Here is a 15,647-nt window from a genome sequence, read left to right on the forward strand (position 1 = left end):
AATTTTAATTTTTTATTATATGAACTATATTTCTCATATTATTTACCCATTTTAAAAATTCAGATTATGGCCTTTTTCTTACAGATTTGAAGGTACTTTTAGGAAAATAACCACTGGTCTATGAAATGAAGTACAATTTTTTTTCCTACAGTTTTCTTTCTGCTCTGTTTGCAGTGTTTTTTGTCACGAAAAAAAAATTTTTAAAGTAGGCTTCATGCCAAGCATGGAGCCCAATGTGGGGCTGAACTCATGACCCTGAGATCGAGAGATGGACACTTAACCAACTGAGACACTCAGGTACCTCAAGAAATTATTTTTAAGAGGCCAAATTTATTAATTTTTTTCTTTGATAGCTTCTGGATTTTAATATTTGTGAAGGTCTTCCCCATACCAAGATTATAAGATAATTATTTCATGAAGAATTCTTTCCTCTCTTTTTTTTCTCATAGTTTTGAGGTTTCTTTAATTTTTTTTTCTTTTTGTTCATTCTTTGAGCAATTTGGAAATTATTCTGTTTGGAGAATGAAGTATGTATGGATCATAGTCATTTTTCAGATGATTCGGGATTAGAGAAAAATAAGACTTGGTTTCTTCCCTTGTGATGGTTCCTTCCATTTAAATAAATAAGCATTATAGAAGCTGTGACAGAAATCTGAACAGAGTGCTTTGGGGACACCAAGGGAAGGAAAACAGAGTCCAGAAAGGGCTTCATAAAGAAATAGATATCCAATACTTACTGACAATCTCAATCACCATTCCTATACCCTTCTGGAAACTCTTCCATCGTGACTTCTGTGATCCTCATGACTCCAGATTCCCATATTGCCTCTTTAATTATTCTCACTGTCCTGGATTGTTTTCTTTCCTCCATTGATCAAATATATGTGTTCTACAGGATTATATTTCACTTCCCAACTGCCCATTCTTCTTTCTAATTCTTTTTCAGTTCCAAATATTCTCTTTTTTGTATATGAAGACCTCTAAGTCCATATACATTTTTTTCTGAGTGTATAACTAAAACTGTTTATTATATCTGGGATTTTATGAGTATTTGATTAGTATGTGTTCCCCTACGAGACTGTTCTGCATGAAGACTGTTTTGTTTTTATCACCACTGGTCCCAGTTCCTGGCATATAGTAAGTCGTCAATAAATATTTTCATATAAATAAATGTTTAGTACTGATCTTTTTTCCTAAAAACTAGTTCTTAATTTTTTGATTACTTGCTGAGCATTTCCACCAGGTATTCCTTTTAGCTCCTCAAAATCAATTTGCTCAGTTTAACAAACACTTACTGAGATTCTGGCTAACACTGTATAGGACCTGAGGATATATTTACTCTAAATAACAGAAAACACAATAGTAAGTGCATATGGTTTTAATCCGTATGACTTAGGGCAGCACTCTGCCGTAAGTTAAGTTCTATTTTTAACTTTTTGTTGAAACTCCACACTGGTTTCCACAGTGGCTGCACCAGTTTGCATTCCTACAAACAATGCAACTTACCAACAAGTGATTCTTTTTTAAGCAAAGATGAAAATGATGAATTTTTCCTGGTGACTTGAGGTGTTTACCTTGTTAGAGAAATGAATGCTAGTTTCTCTTAAAAAACATGCAACTATTCATTAATAGAATTATATATGAGACAGAGGTAGCACAAAGGGAATGATTAACTTGGCAGGAGGTGGGGAGTTGGGGAATGTGGTCAGAAAAGACAGTTTGCAGGAGGAGACCATCAAAGCTTTATTTTAAAGGATGAACTGAGTGGGGAGTGAGGATATTAGGGGAGAAAGGGGTTGGTATTTCAGGTAGAAGGAATAGAATATTCTAGGGAAGACCACAGAGGGGGAATATTAGTGTGTATTTATCTCCTAGGGCAGAGGTGGAATATGTCTTTTCCAGGAGAGGAGTGCCAGGGTAGGAATTCAGAGAGGTAGGCAGGGCTTATGTCATAACTAGCTTTGTGTAAGGTGCTTCAAGGCGGATTTGGAATTTACCTTGGTGATTAGGAACTAGTGAGGAATCAGTCATCTGCATTATCTTCCCTGGCAAGAATGTTCCCCTTCTGTGCTCCTGACTTCAGGTGACTAATGTCATCCTCTCAGGCACTCAACCAGGAAATCTCAAAGTAAATTGAAAACTTTCCTTTCCATTAAATAACAACCTCACCATCCCCAACCAATTTGAACCCACAAAGTGTTTTCCTTCCTGTTTGCTCTGTGCTGCCTGACTCAGGTACTTACAACCTTTCACCTAGATTATTTCAAGAGTGTTCAGACTGGATTCTCTGCTTGGTTATTTCTTCCTGCAATCCATCCTACACGCTGCCACTGGCATGGTCTTTTTAAATAAAAGCTGAGATCATAACTCTTCCCCCAAACCTGGACTCCTCCCTCTTACATGCAGAATAAAATTCTACCTGGTTGAATGGGTGTTTTAGATCTTCCACCTTGACCTCCATTAAACATTTCAAGCTTTTTTCTTATTTCACACCCTTTCATGAACCTCCACCCAACACCAGACTTAATCATCTTGCTTTGTGCCTTCTTGTCTTTGTATCTTTGCTTCTGTTATATCTTCTCCTTTTTAAAAAATTTTACTTATTTTGAGAGAGAGAGAGACGTAAGAGGGGCAGACAGAGAAGGAGAGAGAGAGAATCCCAAGCAGGCACTGTGCCATCAACGCAAGAGCCTGAGGCAAGGCTCAAACTTACAAACTGTGAAGTCATGACCTGAGCTGAAACCAAGAGTCGGACGCTTAATCCACTGAGCCACCCAGGCAGTTCTTCTCCTAAAGCCCCTTCCTTCCATCTGTTTTTCAAGGCTTGGCCCCAATCACATCAGCTGCATGACAAATTACCCCCAAACTTAGTGGCATAAAACAATGGTAAACATTTATTGTCTCTCACAGTTTTTATGGGTTATTTTGGAGCATCTTGGTGGAGCGTTCTGGCTCTGGATCGTTCATAAGGCTGCATTCACCCGTGGGGGTGGAAGATTCTGCTTCCAAGGCTGGTAAGCAGGTACTGGCTCTTGGTGGGAATCCATAATTCTTCTCTAGAGCTGTTTGAGTGTGCTTCGTAGTTTCCCTGAGAGCAAGCAATCCAAGAGACCAAGGTGGAAGCCACAATGCCTTTTATGATCTGGTCTCAGGAGTCACATGCTGTCACCCTCACCACATTCTTTCTGTCACAAAGACTAATCCTGATGTGAGGGAGATTACACAAGGGCATGAATACTGGAAAGCAAGGATCATTGGGGAGGATAATGGAGTATGGCTAACATAACAACTCTTCAAGAGGCTTTCCAGATTCTCTAGCTCCCTGTGCCCTTCTTTTCTCTGTCCGCTATCCTGTGCATACCAAATTGCCTGATTGTTAACGGAGATGTAAAAATCAGAGCTCTTGGATAGCTTCCAATAAAACCACATTTTTCTTAATTATTAACTATTATAAAGTGTGGACCTGAAAAATTGCTTTGGTTAATTATCAGAGGGCATGTACTGAGGAAATTTGTTCTCTAAAATCTTAAGTTGTCAGAAACTCTGTTGTTTCAAACTCATATTAGTGAGAGAGAGGGAGATGTAAACCATCGAAGTAAGTCACTTTGACTTGGAGAAGCTGCCTCTGAGTTTCAGAAAAGGGGTTTTTGGACACAACATTCTACATTGCTCTTAAATTTAAGTTACTAAGGGAATAGAACCCAGAGTAGACTTCTCAACTCAGGTCTGATTATTAACTCTTTATATACAGATCTGATTTGCTCTGAGTCTATTAAATACTGTTTCATTTAGATTTTATCTAAACTCCCTTCTTCTAATAGTATAATGACCCCCATTTCTCCCTTTTTTTTTGGAGACACACCCGTAATTCCTCTGCTGTGTGGCATCCTCTCTGTAGCAAGTTAATAAACTTAACTTTGTTGGGTTACAGGTTTGTCCTTTGTGGTTTTACCTGATGGGCTTTATGAACAGCTAAAATTATTTGAACACACATTAACTGATTTCATTTTTTTAGAATCGCTTATGCTTTTTGAACAAGGGTACCTTTTAGAATATTTTGCCCAATGAGTCATTTTTATCTTTCCTCTGATCTGTAGTCTATTTCCTAAGTATATCTTTCCTCTAAACTTGCATGCCCTTCCTTCATTGCTACAAACTTCAATATGTCACTTTCTCTTATGGTTCCTAACACTTTTATGTTACTATGCAATTTATTGGTGAATTAGTAATATTCCCTCTTGTCCTCTTGCATGGCTCTTTCTCTGGTCCTTTAGGATTCAGCTACAAAATCGTTTTCTGTCAAGCCCTAATTGAAAGTCCTTGTCAAAACTAAACATTTTCTTTTTTCATGCTGTCATAGTGCTTTGTCCATACCTTTAATGTGACACTTACATATTTATAATTTTTTTCAGGGGCACCTGGTGTCTCAGTCGGTTAAGCATCCAACATCAGCTCAGGTCATGATCTCACCGTTTGTGGGTTCGAACCCCACGTCAGGCTCTGTGCTGACAGCAGAGGGTCTAGAGCCTGCTTCCGATTCTGTCTCCAATGCTGTCTGCCCTCTCCTGTTCACACTCTGTCTCTCTCTCTCTCAGAAATAAATAAAACATTAAAAAAGATTTAAAAAAAATATTTTTTTTCATATTTTTTCCTCCTCTACCAGCCTTTGGAGAACAGGGATTGTGATCTGTTTATCTTTGTATCCTCTGTGCGTACCAAATTGCCTAATTGTTGAATGAGGTAATGAAAATGTCTACATGCCAAATGGAGAATTTAGTAGAAAGCTCCACCTTCGAAAAATGTAAACAGTTAACCCCACCACCCCCTTTGTGATTCTTGTAATCTGTATTAGGTTATCTCCCAGTTTATACTGGGAAAACACCTAGGAAAAGTTTTGTGGGCTGCTTTAATATGGGCTACTTTAACACGTAGGCTACTTCAATATGTTTTTATTATGCAAGGTTTTCTGCATTTATTTTCTGACTCCAGCTTCTTCAACCAAAGACAAGGATTCACTAAGTTACTGTACATATGCCAGTCTAAATGCTAGGGATAATGATTTCTGCAGCATAGTGCCAGCCAGAAGAATGCTGTAATCTGTAATGCCCTTCTGATTCTGGGAGTAAGGCCAACGCTCCCACAACGCACGATTGTTATTTCTGAATGTCCCTTTGCAAAGAACAGTGTTTCTCAAACTTTTTGTTTGATCAGACCCACATTAAAGAAATACACTTTATCACTGCTTGGGACACGTGGATACAAGACTGGAATAAAAATTTCTCAAAACAACTCGTTTACATGTGATGCACTATGAGATTTTTCTGTCGTCTATCCTTACCGATCTCTCTCTCCAACACACATAGACACACAGATGGTCTCAATCTACCAAACTGATTCCACAGTCTCCTAGAGATTATAACCCTTGGCTTAGAAAAACTGGCTTGTAAAAAGGTTCTCGATTTGTAGTCATTCTTCCCACATTTTCCTATATCTCTTCGGAGTTTCCGACGGTTATTTTCGTCTGGATAATTACGGTGCCTTCGGTTTTGTGTAAATGTTCTGTGATGAGGCCATTCCCCTTCTTCCTGCGCTCCTTTAAGAGGGTGGTAACGGCCCTTCACCGTGCAGGGGGGGAAAAGGGGAGGTGGAGTGGCAGGTCCCACCAGGTCCGGTGCAGGGCAGGCTCGCTTTTCCAGTTCTTGGGAAAGGTCGGTGTGCGCGGAGGTGGGAGTAGAGGTGAGGCAAGGGAAGCAACCAGGCCGGGGAGAAGTAACGAGCACCAGACCAAGGACCCACAGCGCCTCCGCGCCGGCAATCCCGGCGACGCTGCGGGGGTCCGCGCGTGCGCAGAAAGCATCCCAGGACTGTTCCGGCCTCCGTGGCGCCCGCGCGCGCTCCCGCCGAGCTGAAGTCAGTGGTGGGCAACAGCGCGCGGACGACGCGGCGGCGCGCGCTAGGGGGCGGTCCTGCGCGGCCGGCACCGCCCTCCCTCCGCGCGCCCCTCTCCTCCCAGTCTGCCCCGCGCTTCCTGCTCTAGGGTATCCGCTGCCGCCGCCGTCGCTGCCGCCGCGTCCCCGTTCCCGGCTCGCTTGCACTGGCGGTGCTATGGCGGCCTTCAGCAAGTACTTGACGGCGCGAAACTCCACGCTGGCCGGGGCCGCGCTCCTGTTGCTCTGCCTGCTTCACAAGAGGCGCCGCGCCCTCGGCCTGCACGGGTAAGAAGGCCCCTGGCCGCGCCGCCTTCCCGGGCCCGAGCGGGCGCGCCCCGCGCGCTCTCCCTTCTCTCCTGGCGCCGGGTGGCGGGTCCCTTTGCCCGGCGGGGTCAAGCGTAGAGGCCGGCCACGGCTGCTGCCAGGTTCCAATGTCAGGGTGTCTGGGTTTCCCTGCGGCGCCGTTGTCCCCAGTGTTCCCTGCGCCCCGCACTCTGCCCCCGGGATGTGACTCCCCACACCCTCTGGCAAACCTGTGCCTCTGCCCCGGGGCCTCGTTTCTAGTCCTCTCTGTGCCTTTTCACTGCCTCCAGGAGTGTGAATCTTTCTCCAGCGCCCGCTGGCATTCTTGTGCCCCGGCCGCGAGGCTGTTGCCCCCAGCCCACCTGCTGTGCCAACTTTCTGGGTATGTTCTAGTTTTGTCATCTCATTTCCTGAGAGACCGTGGGTTTGCCTTGTGGACGTGTATGTATGATTTGAGACAGGATTGTACTCACCAGGCTGGAGGCTGTTGTCTCAGTCACTTGGCTGGGGTTTGACACGATTCCCTAGTAGTTGCTGTTGAAAGTCGTGATGATGGTTCCTGCCAACTATCCTGGGTTCATTTGGCAAGATTGCTTTTGTAAAGTGGTTTCCCCATGGAGGTGGGTCAGTGAACTCCCTGGCATTTCATCCGGGAAGGCTCAAGTGGTTCCATAGCATTTGGAAAGCAAGTTTCCCTCCCCTGGCTCTTGAGGTGGAAGGTCAAAGTGTGATTTAGCTGGGGATCAAGATCCTTTTTGATTATGTTCCGCTGCTTTCTCCTCGAGAGAATCTTAAGGTTTAGCTTTAACTTTGGGCGATTGTAAGATAAGAGGAAGGAAAAGAGTATTGAGTTACTGTTGTGGGGTTACAGACATAATTTTTTATTAGCTGGGAGACACTTGGCTTCAGCAAATGAATGAGGAAAGGTTACTTCCCAAGCTTTCTTGCCATTCATTGGATATTCCACGTTAAATCTTGGCATACCGCTCTCATGTATTTTATTTCATTCATCTCCCTGGGCAGGTACTGTTGCCTCTTGTTTTTGTTTTGCTTAAAATGTCTGACTAGTAGTAGACTTAGGACTAAATCACTAAGAAGTGACCTTCCTTTCATGAAGTGTTTACTAACGTTCTCCTAGAAGTCTTCCCTATCTTACTAAGGTTTGAAGTGATGGTCTTTCTTTTCCTTTCTAAATTTGATTAACAAAGTTGAAAATGATCTGCATCTTTGTCCAGACACTACAGCCCCAACTTACTTTTCTTCTATTCAATTTGCTTTTAAAATGATTTATTCTGGAAAATATAAACAGTTTTTTTTCTATTGGATTGTATGCTTTCTGAGCTCCCAGTTGGAAATGGAAGTTGTTTTCTGGAATATGTCAAAATGTTAAATGCTATAAAATAGCGTTGAATTTTATTAGAGAAATGTTTCAGTGCATAGAACAGGTATTTTAGTGTCAGGGAGGGGATTTGAGGACAGCTCTAACAGATCTGGCTTACTTTGTTTTATCAGAGTATTACATGTGTAATGTGTTTGTCTGTAATATAGAAAAGTACACATAAGTGGAGAGCTTCAAGATTTTTACAGATAGAACTCACCCATGTAATCAGCCTTCAGATCTGTACCCAGATAAGAATATTATCAGCATCCCAGCATCTCTTCATGTCCTTTACAGTTACAGTTTAGGTGGCTCCTGATTTATAAGACCATAGATTATTGAGTAAGGAAAGTTTTATTTTATTTTATGTTATTTTATTTTACATTTACTTATTTTTTGAGAGAGAGAGACAGAGGGAGGCACAGAATCAGAAACAGGCTCCAGGCTCTGAGCTGTCAGCACAGAGCCTGAGGCGGGGCTTGAGCCCACGTGCAGTGAGATCATGACCTGAGCCGAAGTCGGACAATTAACCGACTGAGACACCCAGGGGCCCCGAGTAAGGAAAGTTTTAAATATAATCTCCTGGGAAAGAGTAGCAAAACAATACAATAGAAATGGTTTTACTGAATTTTAGGTGTTTTTATCATTTACATTTTATTGTAAAATGCGTTAAAACTATCTTTTTTGAGAAACTTAGTAAACTTTTGGGGGATTACATTATGCAACAGTTAATTTACTGAACAGAAGATTGTTTACCTTGTGTATTGGCATGAGTAAGGAAAATCTTTATTTTCCACATTAAATATTTTGTGGGAGGAGAATGCAAATTAAGAGCAGATAAGCATGATGTTTAAATTACTGAGATAAAGTAAGTGAATTACTTTAAAACCATTAAGAATGGCATTGAGTCTATTTTTGTAGATGTTATATTTCCAGAAACTTTTGGAGATCTTTCAGATGCTATCTTTGGCTGCACAGTTTGAAGATTAGAGGATTAGAAAATTCTGCCTTTATATTTTACTGGCTTTTCGGGCATCGTTTGTAACAGGGCTAATTAATTTTCCTATCTGGTGCTTAATTAAGGAACCTGTGGCTGCTTGACCTTTTTTCATCTGTGCTTTTATTTTTTTTTTATTTAAAAAAAAATTTTTTTTTTTAACATTTATTTATTTTTGAGACAGAGAGACAGACCATGAGCAGAGGAGGGTCAGAGAAGAGAGGGAGACACAGAATCCGAAACAGGTTCCAGGCTCCGAGCTGTCAGCCCAGAGCCCGACGCGGGGCTCGAACTCAGGGACCGCGAGGTCATGACCTGAGCGGAAGTCGGACCCCCAACCGACTGAGCCACCCAGGCGCCCCTCATCTGTGCTTTTAATAATAAGTTTGTCTTAGAAGATATCCCTTAGAATCAAATAGGTAATAGAGCTAGAAAAGCCACTTTAAAAGTTATAATGTCACATTATTCCAAACATTAGGAGAACAAGTAATTTAACTTCCTGAGTTATTTTTTAGTTTTGTTAATGCAGTTTTTTCCAAGTAGGCAGAATAACTACCTATACATACACTTCACCGAAGAAGTACCATCAACATTCTGCCATTCATGTTTCATCTATAGCCCCTTGCCTCCCACTCCTTATTTTTACAGATTTTTAGGTAAATATATATATTGAACAGTATAAATCTTGCTTATACATTTTTTACGTAAATGCAGTACAACAGTGTAACATACCCCTATCATAAATGAGAACATTTTCATCTTCCTAGAAAGTTGCCTTGTGTTCATTCCTCACTACAGTATACTAACTTTTTTCACCTTAATTTTGCTTAGTCATGCATTTTATTTTATTTATTATTTATGGGGAATAGTGGAATCTTTATTTATGGATAAAGGAGAACGCATAATCAGTTGAAAGGAAGTTAATGGGTTTCAGAATGTTGTGGGATGGAGAGAGTGTGTGTGTGTGTGTGTGTGTGTGTGTGTGTGTGTGTATGTGTATGTATTACTCACACATTAAAAAAATGTATGACAGGGATGCCTGGGTGGCTCAGTCAGTTAAGCATCTGACTCTTGATTTTGATGCAGGTCATGATCCCATGGTTTGTGAGTTCAAGTCCGGTGTCAGACTCTGTGCTGACAGTGTGGAGCCTGCTTGGGATTCTGTCTCTCCCTTTCTCTCTGCCCCTCCCCTGCTTGCACTCTCTCTTTCCCTCTCAAACTAAATAAATAAACTTCAAAAAATATATGACATCTTAGAAAGGATACATTTTTGTTAGGGAGAAGAAATTTAAATGCAAGTTAGTTAAAAATGTAAGGTGGTTACAGAATGCATTGTACAGACAGATATGCCTTAGAAGTTCTGAGAAAGGGGAGATTAATGTGTTTGAGAAAAGTTAGGGAAGGTTTTATGAAGAATATGAGCTAAGCCCAGAAAGGGGGTAGGAATGGATAACTGCAGATAAATTGAACGTTAATAGCAGCCTTTATCAGATTTTTGTTGCATTTTGTGATATGAAGATGCTTTGTGGTTCCTTTTTAATCCAGCTTCCACTGCCACTAGAACTCTTTTTAAGAAGCACAAATGTGATCATGTTATTCCTTCATTAAAGTCTTTTGGCTCTTCTAAAATACAAAATTCTTTTTTAAAATTAAAAAAATTTTTTTTGATGTTTATTTTGAGAGAGAGAAAGGGAAAGAGAGAGAGAAAGAAAACGAGTGGGTGAGAGGCAGAGGGAGAGAGAGAATCCCAAGCAGGCTCCATGTGGTCAGTGCAGAGCCAGACTTGGGGCTCGAACCCACGAACTGTGAGATCATGGCCTGAGCTGAAGTTGGACGCTTAACCAACTGAGCCACCTAGGTGCCCCTCTAAAATGCAAAGTTCTTATCATGAGAAAATCGTGTTCATGATCTGGTTCTTTCGTACTGCTTCTTATCCTCATCCAGCCAAATGGAATAGCAGTTCTGAGTAGGAGAGTTTGCTCAGCCTTTGCAGTTTGATTGCAATAACTGTCATCCCCACTACTTCTCCCCTACCCTTTGGTGTTTATTTTCTTTCAAAACTCAGTCCAGTTAACACTTTCTCTTAGGTGTTTTCTGTCTTTTCCTGATTTCCAAATTGATGTTGTCCTTTGCTCTAATGATACTCTAAGCATTTCTCGACTTTAGTAGTTAGCACTCTGCACTCTGTATTGTAGTAGTTTGTTTTCTTGGCTTCTGCCTGCATCATATTGAGTCTCTTGAGGGCATGTACTGTGTCATTCTTAAATTCCTAGTTTGCATATGTTACAGGATAGACAATTAAGTGTTTTATGGGGTACACAAATTACATAGGGTAGTTGAAGAATTTTTAAGTGTAATTGTCTGATAGACAGTTGGAGATGTAGGACCGGTAAAAACATGAGTAGAAATTACATGAGTGGGAAATTATAAGCCAATTTTAGAGGGCAAAGACACCAGTCTGCACTGCTGTAGTATTTTATGATCTTAAAACAAACAAACAAACAAACAAAAAACACGAAAAACAAAAACAGAACAAAGCAGTTTCTTTCCCTTCCCATGAATGCTTGTCAAGTTCAGATTTCTCATCCTGAATTTCAGAGCCCTCCCTCACCTGGTCTCACCTTACCTGGCTAATCTTATCTGCCATTGCCTGCCAATGAGTACTCCGTGTTCCAAATAGGCAATTTTGCACTGTTCTCTGAACAGGCCACACTCATTCTAGGTTTTGAAGCTTTATTCATATTAACCATCCTTGGAATATCTCTAGATTTTCTGTTTTTCAGCTCTTATCCTTTAAGGTTTAGGTTAGAGTCACCCTTTTCGTGAAGTATCATTCAACAACTCTGGATGATCTAAATAATGATTCTTTTAACTTTCTGAAGCATGAATTTAGCATACCTTTTCCTTTGGATCAAACCATTTTATTGAGGGGCTTCTGCAAAAGGTCATTAGGCTGGGAGCACAGTGAGATCTGACATCTGCAAGCCTGGCTGGGAATCTCTCCAGCTTCACATGTGCAAAAGGTGAGGCATTTTTAATTGCTTGACTGGGTGTGAACTAGTTGTCAGCTATCAGGGTATAGCTAAGTAAACCAGCTTATAGAGTGATCCTTTATCCTTTTCAGAGCCCAGTCTATATAGATGGTGGGAACACTGTTTCCTCCCCCAAATATTTTTCAGGAGTTTCAGGGAGATTGTGTTTTTCTTAATTACACCTTATTTCACTTTTTTGTCTCTGCTTTGTTTTATTTTATTATTTATTTTTTAAAATTTTAAAATATATATTTTCATTTTTTTTTAATTTATTTTTTTTAAAGGTCTTATTTGTAATTAATCTCTATGCCCAATGAGGGGCTCAAACCCATGACTCTGAGATCAAGAGTTGCATGCTCTTCCAACTGAACCAGCCAGGCACCTCTAATATGTATATGTGTATACACACATATACGTATACACATATACATATGTATGTTTTAACTCTAAGTATAGTTGACATACAGTGTTACATTAGTTACTGTTTTACAACATAGTGATTTTACAAGTTTATTAGTTATGCTTTGCATCACAAGTGTAGCTACTGTCACAGTACAGTGCTGTTACAATACCATTGACTATATTCCCTGTGCTGTACCTTTTATCCCTGTGACTTATTCATCCCATAACTGGAAGCCTGTACTTTCCACTCCCCTTCACCCATTTTACCCATCCCCCGCACTCCACCCCCATCCCTCTGGCTACCATCAGATCTCTCTGTGTATGAGTCTGTTTCTGCTTTTTGTTTATTTGTGTGGTTTTTTTGGGGATCCCACATATAAGTAAAATCATATGGTTTTTGTCTTTCCCTGATTTATTTCACTTAGCATACTGTTGTCTGAGTGCATCCATTTTGTCTCAAATGGTAAAATCTCCTTTTTTTTATGGCTGAGTAACACTCGTGTGTGTGTGTGTGTGTGTGTGTGTGTGTGTGTGTGTGTGTGTTTACCACAACTTTATCCATTCATCTATCAGTGGGTGCTTAGGTTGTGTTCATATCTGGCTGTTGTAAATAATGCTGCAATAAACATAGGGGTGCATGTATCCTTTTTTTTTTTTTTAATGTTTATTTTTGAGAGAGAGTGCAAGTAGGGGAGGGGCAGAGAGAGAGGGAGACAGAATCTGAAGCAGGCTCCAAGCTCTGAACTGGACGTGGGGCTTGAACCCACAAATCACAAGATCATGACCTGAGCCGAGATGGATGCTTACCCAACTGAGCCACCCTGGCGTCCTGCATGTGTATTTTTGAGTTAGTGTTTTTGTTTTCGTTGGGTAAATACTCAGTAGTGGAATTAATGGATCATATGGTATTTCTATTTCTAATATTTTGAGGAACCTCCATACTGTTTTCCACAGTGGTTATACCAATTTACATTCTACCAACAATGCATGAGGGTTCCCTTTTCTCCACATCCTTGACAACACTTGTTATTTTTTGTTGTTTTGATTTTAGCCATAGTGACAGGTATAAGGTGGTATTTCATTGTGGTTTGTTGTTGTTTTTTGTTTGTTTTAAATGTTTATCCATCTATTTTGAGAGAGAAAGAAGGAACCCCAAGCAGGCTCCACACCCCCAGCACAGAGCCAGATGTGGACCAGAACACATACATTGTGAGACCACGACCTGAGCCAAAATCAAGAGTTGGACACTCAACTGATTGAGCCACCCAGGCGCCCTTTTTTGTGGTTTTGATTTGCATTTGCCTGATTAGTGATGTTGATCATCTTTTCATGTGTCTGTTGGCCATTTGTATGTCTTCTTTGGAAAAATGTCTATTCAGATCCTCTGCCCATTTTTAATTGGATTATTTTTTGTCTTTTTTTTTTTAATTTTTTTTTTTGGTTGTTGAGTTGTAGTTTTTTTTTTATATATATATATTTTGGATATTATCAGATATATCATTTGCAAGTATCTTCTCCCATTCAGCAGGCTGCCTTTTTGTTTTGTTGATAGTTTCCTTCACTTTGCAAAAGCTGTTTTAGATCCCATTTACATGGTCTCTCTTTTTTATTTTTTCATCTTGAACCTGTCTTTTTAGTATCTGCCTTGATTCCTGTAAAGCATCAGCCACAAAGCAGGTAATTGTGATAGAGTTTTGTTGAAAATTTGGGAGTGGTGGCAGGAATTATATCTCAGCATAGCGAACAGCTTAAAATGGAGACATTCTTTTATTTATAAATTCCTTTGATATTTCCACTGTTTTAAGTTTGTTGACTATTTTTCCCTGAGCCTCAGCCATGTGGCCTGTTGCTAGATCTTCTCTGTACCTTTTGGATATTCTCATATCTCTAGCTTCTACTCCCTGTACTCCCTCCCCACTAACTTTACAGCTTTCCTGCATACTTCAAATTCAGCTTTCTTTCCTTCCTGAGATCTGTTCCTTTCAAATCAAGCTCTAGAAGGGGCTGGCTTCCCTTTGCTCAGTTTGACAGGCCCACTAAATGTTTTGCAAAGTTCAAGTATGAGTCAGGTGAGGGGCTGGAGCTGCATAAGCTCTTGGGATGAACTATGAATGGAGTTTTTAGGCCCCATTTAGAACCTCAGAATAAAAAGATGGTGGTTAAGCGAAAGACCTGAAGGAATTTGCCAAGAAAAGCATCTGTGTACTGAAACCAACTAATGCAGGTCAAGTCCAGAAGCAGTGTTCTCAGAACAGTAGAGCTGTCTGGGGTCTATTGGGCAGGGACTGAGTACAAACTCTTTAATTAATTACACTTCTCAGTTTCTGGCACATTAGCATCACTGGCCAGGCATTCGTTTTCAAGGCTTTTTGTACTTGCTGTTGCCTTGCCTGATATGCTCTTCCCCAGGTACCACACTGCTAACTCCCTCCCCTTTTTCAGTCTTTCTTCAGATAACTTCTCAGGGAGACCTTCCAATGCCATTCAGTTTACAAAAGCATTCTCGATACACACACTGTCCACTTTCCCAGCTTTTCCTTATCAGTCAAAATGTGATATTTATTTTACATATTTATCTTGTTTATTATATGTCTCTGCCTTCAGGATGTAAGCTCCATGAGGGCAGCAATTTTTGTCTGTTTTGTTTATTGATACAACCTCAGTGGCTAGAACTATGTCTGGCATATAGTAGGCTCTCAGATAAAAATTGTTGAATGACTCTGTTTCTGAGATGCTCATTTCTTAGGGCTGTGGTTACTTTTATCTTAAATAACAAATTTTTCTTGCTATGAATGTTGTCTTTTTTTTTTTTTTTAATTTTTTTTTTCAATGTTTATTTATTTTTGGGACAGAGAGAGACAGAGCATGAACGGGGGAGGGGCAGAGAGAGAGGGAGACACAGAATCGGAAACAGGCTCCAGGCTCTGAGCCATCAGCCCAGAGCCCGACGCGGGGCTCAAACTCACGGACCGTGAGATCGTGACCTGGCTGAAGTCGGACGCTTAACCGACTGCGCCACTCAGGCGCTGCATGAATGTTGTCTTTTTAAGTATATTATGAGCCATTTAGGAGCTGACCCCTTTTATATGCATTGGTAAAACAAGTCTTAGAAATTTATAAAAATGGTATTATTGTTTTATAATCTGTTTTTCACAGTTACAATACAGTGGAACAATACAGTGGAAACATTAAAGACAATTAAAAAAATTAAATTGTCCATAATGTCATCACTATAACATACATATTGTTTTTATTACCTCTTATTTCTCGTTTATATGTATATAGTTTTACATAATTATAATGTATGTGTTTTGCTGTTTTCATTTAACATGTAGACATCTTCCCTATGTTTCATCATTAACTTCATAACTATAATTTTAAAGAAGTACATAAATACTCTTTCCTGTGACTGTATCATAATTTATTTTGAGCATCTAGTTTGCTTCTGTAATTTTTCTAGATAATACTAGATATATTTGCAGGTAAACATTTCTGTCTCTGCAGAATTATTTCCTTGGAATAAATTGCCAGAAATGCGATTATACAATTAAAGCTTATGAACTTTTCTTAGTTCATGCCACTATTGGGTTCTCAAAAACTGTCGA

At 40.2% G+C, this 15,647-nt stretch overlaps 1 protein-coding gene across 6 annotated transcripts in view; it reads left to right on the forward strand.

Annotated features, from left to right (window-relative positions):
- The window catches only part of ABCD3 (ATP binding cassette subfamily D member 3), a 167,289-nt gene that overhangs the window by 86,161 nt on the left and 65,481 nt on the right, over positions 1-15,647 (forward strand). Inside the window, exon 1 of one of the 6 annotated variants that reach the window (XM_003990341.6) lies at positions 5,991-6,215. The exons of 4 other annotated variants lie outside the window; for them this stretch is intronic. In XM_003990341.6, the coding sequence (XP_003990390.1) occupies positions 6,106-6,215 (110 nt within the window). In that variant the 5' untranslated portion in view covers positions 5,991-6,105. Of the gene's footprint in view, positions 1-5,990; positions 6,216-15,647 lie in introns of those variants that run through there. One more of the 6 variants, XM_045036229.1, reaches the window with a different exon arrangement.

This window comes from Felis catus, chromosome C1 (assembly GCF_018350175.1).
Source record: "Felis catus isolate Fca126 chromosome C1, F.catus_Fca126_mat1.0, whole genome shotgun sequence".
Classification (NCBI taxonomy): Eukaryota; Metazoa; Chordata; class Mammalia; order Carnivora; family Felidae; genus Felis; species Felis catus.